The sequence below is a fragment of the Agrilus planipennis genome, unplaced genomic scaffold (genome assembly GCF_000699045.2).
Source record: "Agrilus planipennis isolate EAB-ADULT unplaced genomic scaffold, Apla_2.0 scaffold49, whole genome shotgun sequence".
NCBI classification, from domain to species: domain Eukaryota; kingdom Metazoa; phylum Arthropoda; class Insecta; order Coleoptera; family Buprestidae; genus Agrilus; species Agrilus planipennis.
The window spans coordinates 18,431-40,939 of NW_020438913.1; the positions used below are offsets into that span (position 1 = coordinate 18,431).

The window sequence follows — 22,509 nt, forward strand, 5'->3', positions numbered from 1 at the left end:
CTAATTGACAATTCGGGGTATGATGCATATTCATAAAGTTACAAAGTTTGAAGCACTTTCATAGTGATTTCAAGTAATTGGTAATTGGAAGTCTTTGAATTTTAAAATGTAGTTGGGGCTTCAAAAGCTAAAGCACTTAAGGTAAGAACTTTGGGATTAGTGCTTGACGACACTAGCTCTGTTTCAAACTAATGTAGAATTTTACTTTCATAAACGTGTAAATATTTATAGAATTCAAAACCAAAATGGGAACAACAAAATAACTTAACTATATCCATCACAAACAATTCCTACGTTTCGCTCCTAATGTATCAAGCTCTTTCAGGATAGATTGCATTACATATTTCAGGCAAAACGTGGATGTTGTTTGTGATATTAAAACACCGTATTCCCCCAATTTGGCTGATGGATTTGATTCGTAAATGATTTCGCAGATAACATTAATCGTAATTTAATTAAATGAAATTTCAATACATATTTTTTATTTGTCGTTATTAATTTCTAACTGTTTTTTTTTTTCAGGGGATGGAGGGGATCATTTTTTCGTTCACTGTTTTCGTCAGTCTAGCAAATACAGGTACGAAAAATTAATTGTTACATTTTTACGCTTTCTTAATTCGTAATTTTTCGTTTATGTTTTCATACGTATTTAATCAATTTTCCGTGTAAAATTGGATTTCTAAACATTGAAGGTGATTCAGGTAGTTCACGCGTGACAGTGGCATTCAAAAATACTGTGAAATTATTGAGGTTACGTTTACGTTACTGGCATTCGTAGTCTGTACAAACCGATTAAACTTAAATTAGAATTGCCAATTGGTCAATCAGTCTGCACTTTATATATATACACGTAAAGCAAAACATTCACTTACTTTTTTAAATTTTAAACTGTACTTATTGGTCTTTGATTACTTTATTATTTACATGTATATATAAAAAGATGGCTGAAGGTATTTGTACGAATTTTCCAATACCGCATCGTATTTTTGATAAGATGATATCGCTCTTTGATGATTATATATAATAAAATATATGTGACCTGATATGTATGTTTAGTCGTTGTTGTTGCTGTCACCTCTCGTAGCTTAGTAGTAAGAGCATTGGTGCGTAAAGCCAAAGGTCCCGGGTTCGATTCCCGGCGAGGGTAAGACAGCAGCAACAATTTTTCCTCGTTAATTTACCACTAGTGAATACATACTGTACCTGTAGATAATAATAGCAATTCGGAGTTGGGTAGGTCGAAAGTCGAAAGAAACATGTACCAGCAATCATATTAATGGTCTCGTATTCTATGTTCACTAAAAATGCGTATGGGGCAACTGCCGGGCTTCGTGAATCACTAGTGATGATTGTTAAGATTCTATTATGAAATTAAATACTTATTTCGAAAAATTGGAATTGCGTTAACGTGAAATTCAATGTTAGCGTCTTGAGATGAAAAACGCGATTTCGAAACGCCTTTGTAAGTCATTAAAACAGCAAAAAAATGGTAAATAATTTAATCACAATCGGCGCTATTGTTATCTGAAAAACGGGTTGAGCACTCCTTCATCTATTCGCTGTTGTAATGGTTTAATCCATTAGGAAAAGTGCCACGATATCGTCGAATAATGGCCAGATGATGCCGATATCACGGCAAACGTGATGGCATGATTGATTGCGATTTTGCGAAGTCGGCNTCATTAGTTTTACCTTTGAATATTGTTTAAGAATGACTATATAAATATTTACATGCCTAGAAATGTATAAAAATTGGTATATTTATTAACTTTGAACCCCCATAACTTTTTATGGGGGTGAGACCGCCGCGAACTTTTTATGGTACAGTGGTGGGGGAGACCTCCTCTTTTGATCCCCCCACCCCTTCGGGGGGCCGTCATCTAGACCTTTACCTAACTTACTTCTAAACATTCTGTCATGTTGAACTACTGCATACTTTTCTGGTTTTGTATATCTACGTTTGATGTGACATGGTTTCGTAGAACTATTTTTGCCGTTTGGCCTAGGCATATTTTCAATTTAAGTTACATTCCTAATCGTTATTTAGTATGTAGTTTTCTCCAGGATGGCGGTCAAATAATACTGGTATGCAGGAGTACCAAATTGAAAGAATGTTTAAAATTAAATTAATATCTGTGTACAAGCAGCTACACTTCAAAAGTCAGAAGATGGTTGAATAAACCGAAACGTTACAAAAAACATAAAGTTGTTTAATTATTTGACCGCCACCCTTGAAAAAACTAAGTACATAATTTAAAGGTAACAGTCAGGAATCTAACTTAAACTTTTTTAAAATGAAAAATCAGGAACTAAAGGGCCAGAAACAATTAAACTATTATTAAATTAAGCGTAACAAAGTCTTAATGGTGCCTAGCACAAACCCTTTGACACTTTGTGTTCCTCCCCCGCTGCCAATTCATCTGTATCTTTGTCGTGTTACAGCGCTGATGGGGATCGCATCGCGTCGTTTTACAAATTGGGTCTGAATTAGTAAATGGTTTAAATAATCGCTTACTATTTAAGAAAATAGGACGTAAATGGCGGCAGTTTTTAATTTACTGACGTTCGATTGCAAAAATACACGTTCAGCGTACCTGATCTATGACATTCTGACTGCTGCCTCGATAAAATTTGTCACGTTCATCAAAGTTAACAATGGATTGGCGAACGAATTTGTTTTTTTTTTTTCATCTCTGTCTCTCGGATCAAAAGCACACGTCGCATGTCGGGAGATGCACGTCGGTATTCAATAAAAAGCCAAAGGGATACGGACGATCGAACACAACAGAGATCGAGGGACGAGAGAAGAGAGAGAGGATGAAATTGTATCCGAATGTGGGAATAACAGAAAAACAATCAAGTGTATATCTTTCGCTGGTCCTTTGACGTAGAACGAAAAAGCGAACGCGATTGAAAATCCAACTCAATTCAGTCTAAAGGGACACCAAATATTGATTGCACAAAGAGAGAAAATTTTTATTTTTCTTATCACCGGAAGCCAAAGTCGTTTCTTGCACGTGCGTCGATTTTTCTCTGTGTTGATTTTTATTACGTAAAAATAACACCAATGTTTATAACGGAAGCCTCACTTAAGGGCGAGATCAATCATCCGGTTCAATTGGGAAAAAAATCGAGTGGAATGCTTTTATTGGAAATTGAAGACGCATTCAAGCAAACACAGCCTCTAAACATCTAGACCGAATTTTTATCCGTCCGTTTGTTGTTGTACTATAGAAGGATAGTAAATATACCAATATTAAAAATAATTAAAAAAAAAGGAGATATCCGGAAAGGTAAGGGAATAAAAGGCGCTATGGAAGTCAATACGGATAAGGAGAGATAAGGTAGGACACCTTTTGAGACAAGATTAGAAGCTAAAACAGTGGTAAAGAGGGGCAAAACAATCAGTGGATAATTATGGATGTAGAATGTTCTAATAGTTTTCAGGAAAGGCAAAGATTGGCTCTGGGCAGGAAGATATGACGGTGTGTGTCTTCAAATTGACGACCCTGTCACGGTGATGATGATTACTTATACAAGTCCTTTTAGATAGATTTTAACACAAAAAGAGTCCTACAAATACATAAATTCTTACGTTACAAGCTGTGTGATATCTGGGCAGCTACTTAAAAATTGAAAATAGCGAGAAAAGTTGTTGTAAACCTAGATTCCTTTTTTTTTTAGAAGGAACTCCTTTAGTTTTTGAGCCGATGCTTCTTTTTATGAATAGAAATTATGCAAAGCCTTTTACTTTAAAGTAAACCCTTGAAGCAAAATCTTTTCCTTCGTTTTTTTTTTATGCATATTTTTTAATGACTTCCATATAGTTATCTGTTCTCCTATTCTTTCTAATACCTCTTCCTTTCTAACCTTCTCTATCCACGGTATCCACTCGCCGGTAACTCCACTCTTCGAACGCTTCTAACCTTTTCTTTTCGACGCACCCAACTAAGCTTTAATTGAGGAGTAACTTCAAAGAAATACAGAATTATACTTCTTTTTTCTATCCTATCTTTAATAAGAATCCTGATGTGGATACCTGTTTCTAACCAAGGAATCATAAGTTGATGCATGCCCAGATGAAGACAATGATAATGAATGCAATATGAGAATTAGTAGTGTAAAATCCTCGTTAACTTTAAATATGAAACAGCTGATTTACGTAAGTGTTTAGATCCGAAACAAGAATAAAATTTTTTTTATTCGGTTATATTGGGATATTTCCAAAAGTCTTCCTCCTGTTGGCTTTAAAGATGATGAGTTTGTGATGTTACAATTTCTTGTTCAACCGCCTTTTTTTTTCATGTGAAAGATGTCCGACATTTTTTTGTAAGCATATTTCATATTAGAGGCAGAAACGGGAGTTAGGAGGGGTAGAGATTAACCTAGATTAGATTACTGTTCACCAATAGTTAAGGATGTACGTTGTTCTAGCTATAGGGAAATGCGAAGATTAGCTCATAATAGGAACGAGTGGAAGTGGGTGTCCAACCAGTCTTAGGACTGACGACCTTATGATGATGATGATATTTCATATTCAAATCCTTTTTGAAAGGATAAGAAAATTTCATCTTTCTATTTAATTTCTGCAATGTACTTTTTCACATGTTGCGACTATTTGGTTCGACCACGTTTGGAAAGTGATTTAAATTAATTTGTTGACGATGTTTTATTAACATAATAAATTTTGTTGTGTATGCTTTAGGTCCATATGATCGTCATTTCTATTAATATTTTGTTTTTCTTCGTAATTATTATATTTTAGTTACTTAATTTCAATGGACAATCCGTAAGTAATGCTAAATATATCACCCAAATACTTACTATCACTTAAATTTGCCATTGTTCAATGAAAAAAATTGAGATTGCCTCTAGTCGATTATGAACGACCAGCAATTGCTTCACGATCGACCAGTCGATCGCAATTGACGGTACGTGTTGGGTAAATCTGCTCTAGAGTGAAAGAACAACATTTGTACAATTTCAGACATATCCCTATGGCGTTCAAAAATATACTTTTGCAACATTAATTAAGATTCAACAAAAGGGCACAACTTAAATAACAAGTATTCCTTGTAAACCAGCGTAAACCATAAAATACAACTTCAATGTACGTACGTACATTAAAAGCAGTTATGCTAGCAACATTGACATTAGATGTTTACCCATAATATGCAGATTATAACAACAATATCCCGTTTTACCTTAATAAGGATGTATTATTTTGCCTGCATCTTCTCTACATGTAATAAACTGGTCTTAGTTCTTACATAGGTAATAGTAATAAAACAATGTGTCTGGCATTTGCAAATTCAATGAAAAAGCCATAAATGATTTGTTAATCTTTATCCCAATTTAACTCCGACGCCTATATGATAAAAAGTATCGCCAAATTGTAGATATTATTTATTTGCACTAATTCCTTAATTTTTGTTCTTAATTAGTAAGTATGTTAATTATGGATATGGTATAGTTTTTTTATCATTAGAAACGTTTGAGATGTGGGGTTACGGGGGGGTGTTCAAAATATCGTACATAGAATAAGAAAAAAAGTAGACTAGGAGAACAGAAAATGCTATAAAAGTCAATGGGATATTTTCCGGGACATGAAGGGTTAGTTGAAGACATTAAACAGAAACAGGCGTTAAAAGCGGCAGAGAAAAGCCCATTTTTGGGGAAATGCGAAAATTGACTGAGAATTGAAAGAAATGGAGGTGCACGTCCAATCAATCTTTGGACTGGCGACCCTACGATGGTGATGACTTTTGTTTTTCATAAACGATCATGTGATGATTATGGTCCTGCAGTTTCAATACAGGAAAAATCGAGATCACTACTACTCATTCCTAAATTTCCTCTTCTGTTCCACAAAACGAAAAAGCCAATAAAAAGAATTATTAAGTTCGGCTTTAGCCTAAAATCCGTGAGTAAAATATTCTCGTTTCGGTAATATATTATCGTATTATACTGGATAAAGATAAGTCTAAAACCATTCTATCTCTGGGATAATCGAACAAATAATAATGGCAATTTATATTCGAGAGATTTATCCATCGATATATATATATATATTATATCTATATATATATTTCTAAAGTAGGTAAACTACAGTTATCACTTAACATGATGAATATGTTTTCGGATAATGGGCATTTGCGATTCGATTTCGACTACCGAATCCCACGCACAATGCGCTTCAAATTTCCTCTTAAAGATTTATCTGCTGCACCCCCACATACGACTAAAGCCAATATGCAAAGCCGATTCCAATTTAAATCGAAATTTATTGGTTATGATAGACGTATCAATTTAAATAAACGGAGCACGAAATATGTACTCCCATATACCTATGCGATAATATCACAAACTATAAGGATTTTATGGCTTCATTTTGGTATGCAGAACGTAGATACTAAATAATAAAATTCCTAAATAAATTAAACAAGGAACGTGCTTCCTGACGCGGGTGGATCTGGAACTTGATCTGATTTTATATGAGAGGAAATTGTTTTTTGTTTTAATGAAATAATTTAAAAGGTTCATCCTAACTAATTACAAACGCGAATATGAGTTTGTTTGTTACGATTTCGCACTGTAACTACGTGACCGATCATCATGAAATTTTGTACACAAATTATTAGTAGTACAGAAAAAGACATAGTGTAACTTTCATCCAGAAAAAAATACTATTTCCGAAAAATAGAAAAATTAATTTTATGTGGTCGTCGATAATCTTTGACAGGTATTTAAGACATTAACGCGAGCGATGACCAATCATGAAATTTTGTATACACATTGTTAGTGGTACAGAAAAGGACATAGGTTACCTTTTATCTAGAAAAAAGCACTATTCCACAAGCATATTTCAAATTCAAATCCTTTCCGAAAGGATAGAAATCTGTATCTTTTTAATTTCTGCAATGTGTTTTTTCACATGTTATGACAATTTGGATCGACCACGCTTGGAAAGTGATTCAAATTAATTTGTTGAACATGTTTTATTAAGCCAAACTTGCCATTGCAATTACTTCATATTAAGCGGTTGGTCAATATAGGCGGAGTCAAAATAAACGAACTCCACTGTATTTCTATTTGTTTTAAAAAGACAGTGTTTCTCCATGAAATTATTTCACGTTAAAGTATTAGGATTACTATTTGTTCTAATCACTTCATTCATATTAAGATGTAAATGCCTTAAATTTTAATTTTAAAGGTTTTCTGATAAATAATACATTGGAGTTTTTCTCTGAGGGTACAGATTTCAAGAGGCATTGTTTATATCTCCAAAAATATATAAAAAAAAAACAAAATTAACTGTCAGCAATCTTCCTAATGCATTAAAGGAAAAAGTCTCTGATTTGACTTCCATTTCTAAATAAAAACTTAACGTAATTTCATTCCATTTACTCATATGTGTATGCATGTGTACTAAACTCAACAGCCTTTAATATTAATAACACTAATTACTTAGGGATGATAGGCATACGCCACTACTGATATTAATTGATAATATCCTTTAGTAACACCATTTGTTATTTCATTTTCTACCATGTAAGCTAAATGGCTTTCCTATCTTCAATCAATACAATGAAAACCTATTTGCGCAACATCCCTGTAATATATTCTATCTAATTTCAAATTAACTGATAAGACTTAATCTTCTTACATTATATTATAGGTAGGTACCTAACAGAAATCGTTAATGTCCGACAAAGAGGTAGGAATTATGTATTGTCCTATCACATTAAAATAAAAATAGACTTTTCGAACGAAATCTACATGTACCTAAGTATACATTTTAATATAACATTATTAATTCGGTAAATTAATAACGTACTATCATATTGTTTCAGTTTTAATGACGGAAAATTGTAAAAAGAGACAAATAAGCACAAATGTTTACAAATACCTTTATCCGAATGCATGACTTCGTGACTGTTCGGCAAATCCTCTCGCAGGAATGATGGAATGACCAAGCATTTTCATCACTAAAATTGTTTACATTTTCACATAAAACCACGTAAAATTTATATATTTACAAAACTAATAAAATACACAACCGAATCGGTTACTTCTAATTTCCCGTTTTGCGATTACCGATTTTATTACCGATCGAACAATTATACATACGCAGGTTAATAAACAACAAGCGACAACAAGAACCAAAGCTGCATGCGATAAAGGATGTAACAAGATGGCGCGTGCGCAGAAGTACAATTACTTAAATCCTATCGGCTAAAGATTTCCGCGGCATACTTGAAAATGCAATACAATATAGACGTATTTTATGAAATTGCTTATGTATACATATTGGTAATAATAAATAAAAATAAAAAACACTTAAGGCTTGAATCCTAATAAAATTTACAAGCGTTATAGGTACCTATTATTATAAAAAAGTAGAAAAATGCTATTGTTACAATTGTCAAAAATAGGTTAGACACTATTGAATCACTAATTAGAATGACTAATGTTAATGTATCTACTCAATCGATTATCATGAAATTTTGTGTGCATATACACTAGAAAACAAAATTTTTATGACAAAGTAAAAATTATAATTTTAAATGACTAAATTCCGTAGAAATAGTAGAATTTATTAGGTAACGTGTAATAATCTCAATTTTGACTTTTTTATAAATTGTTTCAGGTTTCGTAACTATTACACTTAAATTTGTAATATCAACTAAAATATCCTGTAAGTTTATTTCTGCTGGGATTTTATTTTTACAATATTCGGGTCCGAATTTTAATTTCTATTATTTTCGCTTACGAAGCAACGGACTAGTGAGACAAACTGTAACTTTTACTTTAATATTTAGGTAAATTTTCGTTTTTCATTTTCTCCGTGTATACATTGTCAGGGGTACAAAAAGGACATTTTTTATTGCGTCTGTGATCATTGTAAACGTTTGAAGATAAAACGATTGTGCAAATATTATATTATATTACTAGCGACCCGCCCCAGCTTCGCACGGGTGCAATGCTAATGCTGATATTTTTTTTTGTTTAGGTTATTATCGAAAAGGGGAAATCTTCAAAAGACACCTCCTGAACATACTAAATTTACTACAGAATGTCTTTATATACAACATTCACAGCTTTTTTGTCATTAGACAATACAAACCGGCCTCCCGGACGGTACCACCGCAACCGCAAATGTCCCTACATTTTAAATCTGTAATATCTTCGAAAATATTCCTTTAAATTACATGCAATAAAGGGCCACATTGATTTATATTAACTATATTTAATTGGATAAGAATTAAGAATCGCTTCGTAAATAAGCCATTATTTCTCATAAAAAGTAAAGGATAAAAAATGATTATTGTGGCTTATCCCTTAGAGATAGACACATAACATCGCGGACTTATTTGTAGACCTTCTCAAGATGTACAATACTGTAGTACATTATTTTGATATATCTCGTAGGGTTCAGCCAGCGTTTGCAATGTAAGCGCAAAAAATGTGTTTATTTACGACATCACATTAGAAACCTCTAAAATTATCAGTGTTTCCCTACTATATTATGCATGTATTATACATATAAACCTTCCTCTTGAATCACTCTATCTTTAAAAAAAAATCGCATCAAAATCCGTTGCGTAGTTTTAAAGATCTAAGCATACATAGGGACAGACAGCGGGAAGCGACTTTGTTTTATACTATATAGTGATAGTGATAGTGATTATTAATGGTAACGAATTGTCGTACAAATACATTTACATATTTTTTATGATTCTTTATTATCCTGGAGTGTAACCCAAAAATTATAACGTTCAATTGTAATAGCGAGGACAGAAAACTCTTCGTTTCGTTGGTTGTCAATAAGGTAGTCGGGTAAGGTAAGAATGCTAACTCTATCGGAAATTTAATTAGTATGCGAGTCATTTAAAGAACATCTTCTTTTCAGCGTACTTTTAGAACCGTCAATTCGTCCTTGCGAAGGTCGGTCCGATGAAAATTGGCTTACAAAATACCATCTCCTTCACCCTTCTTGCTAACGCCTTCTTCATCCCCCTTACAACGTATCCAATGCGTGGCACGTACGTTCTCCCCGAATTACTTTTCCGAACTTGTTACTGTTTTCAAACCAAATAAATACAAACGCGAAAATGAAGTTTGAAATAAAAAAGAAAAGAAAGGAAACCTATTTTAAAGCCGTATGTATTCATCAGCAAAATCCGTCGAATTTATTTTAAAGTAGTGCCTACGGAATGAAAGCAAATAAAAAAAAAGTAAGTATGCAAAGTGCATATTGTAGAATGGGAATTTCTGCAAATATTGATTTAAAACCGCTGGAAACTTACGCCGTGTTCGATTTTATAATGGATATCCTGATTGATGAATACGGTAGAGTTCGTACTTCTTACTTGTAATGAATAATGCGTTCATTATTTCTATAAAACGCTGAAAAAGCGCTTACTAAATTGATGATTACAATATATGTATATGCAACCAACTAATCACCCGAATAAAGACATTTAGAACCGAACACTGTTTTCCAACTGTTCATTTCCAAATTGAATACATCAAGGTTGTTGATTTTTCATTAATTAAACATTTTAGATTAGCAAAAGCATCTTAAATATTGAAAGTACGTCTCTGTCACAATGCGATCTTTTAATTAACAAATATCCATATACAGCGATGTACCAAACATTCATACTATAAAAAAAATGGACCTTAATAGTGTCTACGTATCGGATTACACCAGCTTTCGCTCCTAATAATTTGATTGGCATTTTGTAGTAATAATTTGAAGGAAAGTCAACCTTTCGTATGTGTAAAAGCATCTACTGGAGTTGGTTAGTTGAAACTGACCCTACAACATACATCTTCCAGAATTTCACCCGCACACATTTATATGATCCTTATAAAGACTTAAGTAATTAACTAAAGGAAACTTATCAGTATCCTACGGTTTAATTTGGAACGAACTGATGCGAGACAACGGATTAGAGGGTTAAACCCCCTTAATTCAAAGATCAGCGGTACCTACCATGCCAATATATTACCTACTGGTAAGCAATCCGAGCAATTCCTAACNTGCATTGCTGAAATGTGCTGTTAGTGGTACAAATTACTACTGAAAAAGACATTAACGCTTGTTTTCGACTCGCTCTACTAGCTTTTTTCTCCCTACCTACGATTTTGCCAGCGCGCATCCAAGACATTGGAAGGGGCACATCGCTAGAGAAAGTGAATGAAGTATATTTATTATTGTATTGCCCTTGAATAGTTAATGTTGAAAAGAAGATTCATTCGTGTATAACAATGGATTGAAAAATACAAAAATTAATGTGTTTGTGCTCCATGGTGGTCACCTCATCATCATATTTATCTCCACTCCTTTCTGTCCTGAGCTAAATTTCGCATTTTTCTAAAACTAGAACAGCCCACATCCTTAACTATTTGCGAACAGTAATCTAATCTAGGTCTACCTCAACCCCTCCTAACTTCCGTTTCTGCCTCTATTATGTCTNCTTACTAAATTGATGATTACAATATATGTATATGCAACCAACTAATCACCCGAATAAAGACATTTAGAACCGAACACTGTTTTCCAACTGTTCATTTCCAAATTGAATACATCAAGGTTGTTGATTTTTCATTAATTAAACATTTTAGATTAGCAAAAGCATCTTAAATATTGAAAGTACGTCTCTGTCACAATGCGATCTTTTAATTAACAAATATCCATATACAGCGATGTACCAAACATTCATACTATAAAAAAAATGGACCTTAATAGTGTCTACGTATCGGATTACACCAGCTTTCGCTCCTAATAATTTGATTGGCATTTTGTAGTAATAATTTGAAGGAAAGTCAACCTTTCGTATGTGTAAAAGCATCTACTGGAGTTGGTTAGTTGAAACTGACCCTACAACATACATCTTCCAGAATTTCACCCGCACACATTTATATGATCCTTATAAAGACTTAAGTAATTAACTAAAGGAAACTTATCAGTATCCTACGGTTTAATTTGGAACGAACTGATGCGAGACAACGGATTAGAGGGTTAAACCCCCTTAATTCAAAGATCAGCGGTACCTACCATGCCAATATATTACCTACTGGTAAGCAATCCGAGCAATTCCTAACAAGTTACAGACTATTTATTTGCCTCTGCTCTAACATAAAACATTCACCGCACTCTATGCTGCTGTTTGTGAAGATTTGTTAAATTACTACACAAAATAATTCGATTTCTTTTACTTGTTCGATATACATAACAGTTTCTGGAAAAAATGATTTATAATTTCGACTTCGTTTTAACCAATTTCCAAATTTGGACGCGCAAAATTTTGCTCTCTGTAGTGGTTTAAGCCAATTTTAATTTGCATGATATAAATATGCGACAGGGTGTAGTAAAGCGACATGTGTTTTGACGAAATCGAAGGAAATGATTTTTGATTTTCGTTCCTTTTTACTAAATATCCAAATTTGGAAGCGCAGAATTTCGCATAGGAGTTTAAGTCAATCTTAATTTGCATGATATAAAAGCGAGGAAGGATGTGGCAAAGTGACATATGTTTTGACGAAAATGTGGTTTTACGAAATCAAAAGAAATGATTTATAATTCCGACTGCTTTTTAACCAATTTCCAAATTTGGACGGGCAGAATTTTGCTCTTTGTAGTGATTTAAGCCAATTTATTTGATATAAATATGCGACAGGGTGTAGTAAAGCGACATGTGTTTTGGCGAAATCGAAGGAAATTATTTATACTTTTGGTTCCTTTTTAATAAATATCCAAAATTGGGAGTTTAAGCCCAGAATTTTGCTATTTATGGGAGTTTAAGCCAATCTTAATTTGTATAATATAAAAGCGCGACAAGATGTGGTAAACTGACGTATGTTTTGGCGTAAATGTGGTTTTACGAAATCGAAGAAAATGATTTATAATTTCGACTCCTTTTTAACCAATTTCCAAATTTGGACGCGCAGAATTTTGCTCTTTGTAGTGATTTAAGCCAATTTGTTTGATATAAATATGCGACAGGGTGTAGTAAAGCGTGCGACATGTGTTTTGACGAAATCGATGGAAATTATTTATGATTTTGGTTTCTTTTTAATAAATATCCAAAATTGGGAGTTTTAAGCCCAGAATTTCACTCTTTATGGGAGTTTAAGCCAATCTTAATTTGTATAATATAAAAGCGCGGCAAGATGTGGTAAACTGACGTATGTTTTGGCGTAAATGTGGTTTTACGAAATCGAAGGAAATGATTTATAATTTCGACTCCTTTTTAACCAATTTCCAAATTTGGACGGGCAGAATTTTGCTCTTTGTAGTGATTTAAGCCAATTTGTTTGATATAAATATGCGACAGGGTGTAGTAAAGCGTGCGACATGTGTTTTGACGAAATCGATGGAAATTATTTATGATTTTGGTTTCTTTTTAATAAATATCCAAAATTGGGAGTTTTAAGCCCAGAATTTCACTCTTTATGGGAGTTTAAGCCAATCTTAATTTGTATAATATAAAAGCGCGGCAAGATGTGGTAAACTGACGTATGTTTTGGCGTAAATGTGGTTTTACGAAATCGAAGGAAATGATTTATAATTTCGACTCCTTTTTAACCAATTTCCAAATTTGGACGGGCAGAATTTTGCTCTTTGTAGTGATTTAAGCCAATTTGTTTGATATAAATATGCGACAGGGTGTAGTAAAGCGTGCGACATGTGTTTTGACGAAATCGATGGAAATTATTTATGATTTTGGTTTCTTTTTAATAAATATCCAAAATTGGGAGTTTTAAGCCCAGAATTTCACTCTTTATGGGAGTTTAAGCCAATCTTAATTTGTATAATATAAAAGCGCGGCAAGATGTGGTAAACTGACGTATGTTTTGGCGTAAATGTGGTTTTACGAAATCGAAGGAAATGATTTATAATTTCGACTCCTTTTTAACCAATTTCCAAATTTGGACGGGCAGAATTTTGCTCTTTGTAGTGATTTAAGCCAATTTGTTTGATATAAATATGCGACAGGGTGTAGTAAAGCGTGCGACATGTGTTTTGACGAAATCGATGGAAATTATTTATGATTTTGGTTTCTTTTTAATAAATATCCAAAATTGGGAGTTTTAAGCCCAGAATTTCACTCTTTATGGGAGTTTAAGCCAATCTTAATTTGTATAATATAAAAGCGCGGCAAGATGTGGTAAACTGACGTATGTTTTGGCGTAAATGTGGTTTTACGAAATCGAAGGAAATGATTTATAATTTCGACTCCTTTTTAACCAATTTCCAAATTTGGACGGGCAGAATTTTGCTCTTTGTAGTGATTTAAGCCAATTTGTTTGATATAAATATGCGACAGGGTGTAGTAAAGCGTGCGACATGTGTTTTGACGAAATCGATGGAAATTATTTATGATTTTGGTTTCTTTTTAATAAATATCCAAAATTGGGAGTTTTAAGCCCAGAATTTCACTCTTTATGGGAGTTTAAGCCAATCTTAATTTGTATAATATAAAAGCGCGGCAAGATGTGGTAAACTGACGTATGTTTTGGCGTAAATGTGGTTTTACGAAATCGAAGGAAATGATTTATAATTTCGACTCCTTTTTAACCAATTTCCAAATTTGGACGGGCAGAATTTTGCTCTTTGTAGTGATTTAAGCCAATTTGTTTGATATAAATATGCGACAGGGTGTAGTAAAGCGTGCGACATGTGTTTTGACGAAATCGATGGAAATTATTTATGATTTTGGTTTCTTTTTAATAAATATCCAAAATTGGGAGTTTTAAGCCCAGAATTTCACTCTTTATGGGAGTTTAAGCCAATCTTAATTTGTATAATATAAAAGCGCGGCAAGATGTGGTAAACTGACGTATGTTTTGGCGTAAATGTGGTTTTACGAAATCGAAGGAAATGATTTATAATTTCGACTCCTTTTTAACCAATTTCCAAATTTGGACGCGCAGAATTTTGCTCTTTGTAGTGGTTTAAGCCAATTTTAATTTGCATGATATAAATATGCGACAGAGTGTAGTAAAGCGGAATGTGGTTTGACGAAATCGAAGGAAATAATTTTTAATTTTGGTTCATTTTTACTAAATAGTCAAATTTAAAGCGCAAAATATCGCATAAGAGTTTAAAGTTTAAACCAATCTTAAGTTGTATGATATAAAAGCGCGGTTGGACGCGACAAAGTGGCATATGTTTTGACGAAGATGTGGTTTTACGAAATCAAAAGAAATGATTTATAATTTCGACTTCTTTTTAACTAATTTCCAAAATGGACGATCAGAATTTTGCTCTTTGTTGTGGTTTAAGTGTAGTGATTTAAGCCAATTTATTTGGTATAAATGTGCCACAGGGTGTAGTAAAGCTACATGTGTTTTGACGATATCGAAGGAAATGATTTATAATTTTGACTCCTTTTTAACCAATTTCCAAATTTGGAAGCGCACAATTTTACTCTTTGCACTGGTTTAAGGTAATTTTAAATTGTATGACATAAATATGCGACAGGGTGTAGTAAAGCGACATGTGTTTTAACGAAATCGAAGGAAATGATTTTTAATGTTGGTTCTTTTTTAATAAATTTCCAAATTTGGATGCGCAGAATTTTTTTAATCGCAGTATTTCTTTAATGCTTGTTTCGTATTTCTTCAAGCAAATTTTTTTCCCCAGATGAAATATTGGTAACATTTTCTTAAATAAACTTCGCAATCGCAATCGCTTATTTATTGAGTGATTTCCACGTTTCCACCACTATTTGAATAATCAAATGGTAATTTTCATGATAAAAGTCTCGTTCCAGAATTTCGAGTGAGTGCCGTGTGCCCGCTTGACTTCTACGGGGTTAGTCGGTATTTACTATGTAGTATGTAGTCGTCATCACCATAGCAGCAAACGTCACAGGCACGGAATAAAGCATCTGGGGGTTCTGAAGCGTAGGAAGCGGACTGGTTGCGAGGTGTAAATCCGGCAAGTTCGGATGGCAATCAAAGCTCGATATGTTTACGCTTCGACTTGGCAGTTATGAACTTATGTGTTTGGGGTGCTTTTCACGGAAGTTATCGCAACTACCATTTCCTTCCCCCAACACCTCCTCCTACCCCGGACGCGAATTCAATCCACGAACGTGAAGACGAACGCAAGCAACGGTTTTAACAAAATCCTGGTTCCAATCGAAAGGAGTCTACTCTTTATTTACCAGCGGTGTAAATGTTACCAGAATGGCCACGTTTTTTGAGATCGAATTTCCTAGTTTACCGATTACAATAATTATTTTTTTTGGCTCTAAGGTATAATCAAAATATTAAACTTTTTGTGCTTTTCGGAATAAAAACGTGTTTGTTAAATAAAATAATTCGAAGTGGTCTGTCGAAACTGCCAGATGCGGATCGCGATTTCGATCTTTTTGGATCTCATCAGCGCGTCGCAGACAGTTCCGACAGAACACAGACCAACTTTTACCAGCTGTCTTAACAGCGCGTTTCAGAAAATACCACAAATGGCGCGGTAAACGCCATCTGTAGTACGGTGCTACATGTTTGTTAGGTGTCGATGGTTTTCCTAAAGCATTTCCATACGTCTTTTCTAGGAATTTCTCATAAAATGGCAACAAATTTTATAGATGTTAATGTTGTAATACATAATATAAACATTCTCATAAACATAATACGATATATATCAGTTATCAACTGGAATATAAAAGCAATTTTTGTAACCAATCATTCATCCTAGAATTTTCTATACTAAAAAAATAAAGCAATCCTTTGATTGTAGTCAATGTCTAGGATATAAGCATTCAGGTATTTAAGAAAACAAAAATTACTGAGCCTCAATTATTTTTTTAATTTATTTGCTTTATTTATATTACAAATAAATTACAAAAGATACTACATTTACTAAAAATAACCCTCCTCCTTTCTCAACCGGGCTTGGGACCGGCTATGGCGGAGTTACTGACAATATTGTTCTTGTCTTGTATGCTTCTTATATTTTCTAACCTCATCCAAAAGTGTTGTCCATCTGATATGAATGAAACACAAATATAAATTCCACTTATTTAACAAAAGGTCGTTTGTTTCAATTTAAAAAGTTGGAAAGTTTCGGCTCTGCATCTTTTATTAAGAAATTCCCTTTCTTAAACGATTCTAATCCTGCAAAAAGTTATTTAAAATGCACAAAGCAAAATGCTTTTAAAAAGTTGCCGCTTTCAGTAGGATTCGTTTAATGGACGATAAGAATAGGCAGTTTTGAGAAAGAGTGGCTGTAGATAATTTAATTTCCCTGCGAACAGTAGCCGTTAAGCTTTAGAAGAGATTATAAATTCCAAAGAAGCAACGGTATGCATCGGTGAAATGGTTACAGTTGTTCTCGCACTGTGCCATTTCCTTTGTGAGAGACGTTTCATCGACCCATTCATTAAGCGACCAACTTCAATCCATTAGATTCGGAATGGCTAGTACGATCGTCTGTCAGGGATTTTGGGAAATCTGGCTTAGCGGCGAGGATGGCTGGAACAATTAAAGAAACGAACTGGAACGATTAAGATGTGTTTTGCCCTGCATTTCCACGGGCACTCGCCCGCAGGTTCGTTACTTTATCTTCCCTAGACAGCAGTCAAACCCGCTCCTTATTTTCCACAGATTTATTCTCTTTTTTTTTTTTAACATCCTTAAACCTTCGCAGTTTGTTGTTTTACCCACTTAAATATACAATGGAAACGGTATATGAAAAGCAACATTTATTTAAATCTACATGATGTTTCTGAAATAAGTAGCAAGCCTTAGAGGTGTAATCAGATGTAATAGGGAATCGCATGGTGAGTAAGTAAGAGCCAAAAAAATTGAAAACGAAGTTGCAATCGGAAGCCGATCCTGGATGTGATTGACAACGTATAGAGAAATTGCGATAACAACTAAGCAGCTACATCAATGATAAATGTAACTAGTGACGGCTGTGGAATGACTAGTACCTAAAGTACTGTAGCGAGCACGAGCGTGTTTGTGTGCGATCGGGCACACGTGTGCGTGAACGGCTTATCGATTCGCCGACTAGCCGTGGGCGCCTTTCTTCATGCTGCATTTGTGAATGTGTGTGTCGTACCTGCGTTCTGGGAATGCAGTTAAACAGTTCAAAGAAAAACTAAACGATCCGGATGTTTCTAGAGGGTTCCAGAAAGGAAACAGAAGAGTATTTAAAGGAAGAGACGATCGCCGTGAAATGTAGAAATAAATTGACCGTTGCAGAAGTGAATCGAGCAATACATTGACAGTGATAACAGTGAAATAAGTAGCGCAGTGAATAGTGATACGTCAACAAATAAATAGCTTTTGTCGTTATCAGTCTTAGAAGTAATTTTGTTAAACCCACGAACATTACAGTACTATTTTCAAACTATAATTGTTTTATTATTAATGTTAATTTATTTCGTTGTACCTGTTATTTAATACATAATATATAGTAAAGGGAACTTCGTTCCAAGTACACCTCTACTTTTTTTTTCTTCGACGTTTTTATAATGTGATTGGTAGTTATTTATGTATTTTTACTTATTTATTCAACGAATTAATTAGAAGGTTTTTTTTGAGCATGCACTATCACAAATTAGCAAGTCCATCTGCTATACTTCTTGTATAATAAATACACTAGCCTTAAAGAAGACTTTTAACTTGAGCGAAACACCAGCTGTTGTTTTTAAATAATAAATAACTTTAATCCCTTATCCGACTTTGATCACAAGGCATTATTATAGAAGTAAATTTTCCGAAATAGTTATGAAATGAAAATCTACCATGAACCACTTGAATGTGAAAATGAATTGAAACGCGACAAAATTGGGTTATCGACCTATAAAAAGGTAAGTATAGGTCTAAGATCCTTATAACAGGAAGAATGCGTATCCAGTCAATAATATAAAAACCGAAAATAAAATTTCCATACTAAACATTCTACTCGTATTTGTATTACGCATACAATCTGAAGCAGAAGTCCTATTTTTTCTTTTGTTTACTTATTTTTCTTCGTGAAAATAATGGTATTTGTTGACACTAAAATGAAAAATCAAAAGGATTAACGGTATAATTGTATTTTTTACTAATACAATTTCGCTCATTCAATTTGTAGTTTGAATTCATTTAAGGCCTAAGTTAGTATTCACTAATTTGTAGTTATCTATGTAAATATTACAGTATTCAGTGAAAATTGGTGGAAAATCCACAGACTTATTTTTAAAGAGCACTACATATAATAAAATTACGCGAGTACAAAGACATGAAGCAAAACGGTAAGATATTGAAACAGTCCGATAATTTAAAGTCTATATTCATGTTCCCTAAGCGGTATACAATTTCGCAGACGTTGGTGGTGACCTCGCGAACATTGGCTGATTTCCCTGAGGAAATCATACTTTTGTACCCTATTATATCTTTCAACAGACTTTTATGGAGAAACGAAAGACACTATATTACCTGTAAAACAGTTATTTATGACACTTTCACCTCACATCTTTAAAGAGAAACAACAAACAAAGCGAATGTGAGTTTGTTTGTTTGTCGGTTTTTCACGTCTTAACTTCTCAACCGATCATTATGAAACTTTGTAGACACATTGTCAGGGGCACAGAAAAGGACATAGGGTACTTTTTATCCAGAAAAAAAAAACTGTTTTCCAGGGATAGATCAATTAGTCTTATGTGGTCGTCGATGATTTTCGACACATATTGATGACATCAACGAGCGAGCGAAACCGGGGGTAAAATCTAGTTATGAGGATATGTCATGGTGTTCCGGCCAGGGATGATAATGCGCACTGCAAAAGGGGAGTACACCTCAACGTCATAGCGTAGTGTACTTAAGGGGAAAGTTGGCGTACTCAAAGGTGTAATCACACACCGATACAGAGTAAATGTACAATTTGTATATGAGCCTACAAACGTATCGTTACAACTACACTTTTAGTTTTCATAAACTATAGATTCTGTGTTGTTAACTGATTACATATTTTCCCCATAAGTACACCATGACGTTGAGATGTACTACATATTACCATCCCTGGTCTGAAATCATATGACAGAAGAGGTATAATTGTACCTTGAAAGTCCATATAAAAGAATGCAACTTTAAAGAGACCATATCTCAAAAAATAATTAGTTTTTAAGACTTATTGCCCATTACGATTTTTGTTGAGAACCGGCATCCAAAATGAGTTTGACATGGGGCCATTTCTCACAAGGATTTCCCGGAGTCCTTTGAATTATTCAAATGTCATAATTAAGACTAGAAGTGTAGAATTTTACAAATTAAAAAACTTGTTTTATTTATTTTAATGTGAAGCTATTTTTATTGTGGTAACCTGTTTCCTTTTAAAAAACAACTTCCTGTAATAATAAACTTGGATTACTATTTACATAAAAATAAAATCCCCCAAACCATTACGATAATAAGTCTAGAAAGGACCGAAATATTTACAAAAACAGTTTCATTCAACGTCGAAAACTTTTTTTTTTTGATTTTTAAACCTTTTTATCCCTTTCTATCACTTTATAACCCATCCGAATATACAGATTTTCGTATTATATCAAAATCCATTCTCCGTGTTTGAAGTTCTCACAGAAAAACTTCTAAGGGATCCACAATATTATGACATGTGCCAACTTCTGAAAATATAATTTTGTATTCTGTTCTCTTTCTTCTTTTCCCTTGTTCGCCTTTTTTCCGTCTTATCCAGGCATCGGTTCCCTAAGGTCCTTTAACACATCTAACGTATACATAAGTAAGGGAGAATGTGGAGCACGTTAGAATTTCCTGACACATTTTTTGTCTTTAAGCGAAAGAGATCGCAGCTCGTAGAAGTTACAAAATGATATGACTTTTCCGGAAAGAACACTCTTCAGTAACAACTTTGTAAGGGATTATTGTCTATACAGGAAATAATTTAGAGTGCGTCAGTTTCCGCATGGCATTTCTAATGAAGCAGACATTGAATATGTCGTAGTAACTGTAAATACCTATGCAATTAAAGTTGTAAGGATTCCTGGTACCCTTTTTAAGATTGTCCTTCTTAAAGAGTACTAAGCAATTCATAAATGACAGTTATGAAAGCGCGCCAGAAAACTTTTTTATTTCACTGCTCTGCAGGGTACCGAGAAATCGGAAAGGGTAAAGGAAGAATGTAATCTTATTTCGTACGATAATGCATTCAAGATGACGTGAATTTCTCAACCGTCGGCACTTTTATGAACGAAGCTGGGTCTTGGGTCTTCCAACTCAGTGCATGCTTTGAATCTTAAGAAAATTATGACAAGAGAATGCGGCAACTTTTAATACATAAACTTAAATTTTTCGCTACTAAGCATATGCATATCTGCATGTATAATAGTACTAAAAAATTATAGGTAGGTACTAAATTAAAGCAGTAGAAACATTTGTTCTAACGAAGTGTCATTTAATTAAAAAATTGTTGATCATGCTTATCTTTGTCCTGTAGGGTCGCAATATGCAAGGGCGCAACTACAGGGGATCTTAGGGTGCTTGAGCACTCCCTAACACATAGTGCCCCCCTCCTCCTAAAACTAAAGATTATTAATACCCTATTAACCCAAATGAATGAGTTATTGTCCAGTACACGAGAAAAAAAAATAACCAGGTATTTTTTGTAAACGTTTAGGGTTTGCTATCAATGAATCAAGATCAATTTGAAATTGCCGGTCATAATTGACGAATAAGTTGAATTCAGAAGATAAAGTTACGTCTATAAAAATAACTAAATTTCCCACTTCGAGATACTAAACTTCGAGTAAAGGCGGATGAAACTAAAGAACTGCTTATAGTTACGATCTGCGCATGAGCAGTGCAGTGAACGCAATCACCTAGAGGTTATATTTTTGATAATGACTTGAATTCCGTTGTAACATCCTGGCTAATTATCTGCCAACATAGTCAGATATATATAAACATATACTCACTTGAAATTTGAGGACACGCCTCTCATAAGTAAAAGTTGTTGCGCTCATGACAATCCAGGAAAGGGTTCAGAACCCAGCGCACGGCACAACGTTTTATAAATGCTTTTTTAGAAAGAAATTATTGGACTGAAAAATGGCCAGACATATTATTAATATTAATGTTTTGTCTCATCATCGTAAGGTCGTTAGTCCTAAGACTGGTTGGACACGCACCTCCACTCCTTCCTTTCCTGAGCTAATCTTCGTATTTCCCTATCTGATTTAGGTTTACCTCTACTCTTAACTCCTTTTCTGCCTAATATGTCTCTGACTATATCTTCACGCTTGAGAAGGTGTCCTGCCAACCTATCCCGCCTATTTTTTATTGACTTCCATAGAGTCCTCTGTTCTCCTATTCTTTCTTCATTTCTAACCTTCTCTATCTACGGTATCCTCATCATTCGCCTGTAACACCACATTTAGAATGCTTTTAACCTTTTCTTTTCTGCGGCGCCCATCGTCCATGTTTCGCACCCGTACAGCGCCGCTCTTCAAACATACACCTTAACCATCTTTTTCGAATTTC

The 22,509-nt window shown here is 34.0% G+C and overlaps 1 protein-coding gene across 1 annotated transcript in view; it reads left to right on the top strand.

Annotated features, from left to right (window-relative positions):
* The first annotated feature begins 520 nt into the window (after positions 1–520).
* Positions 521–22,509, top strand: part of LOC108733364 (cadherin-87A) — a 38,523-nt gene continuing 16,534 nt past the window's right edge. The window contains exon 1 of the mRNA XM_025973553.1: positions 521–577. Coding sequence (XP_025829338.1) covers positions 526–577 — 52 coding nt within the window. The 5' untranslated portion in view covers positions 521–525. The remainder of the gene's footprint in view (positions 578–22,509) is intronic.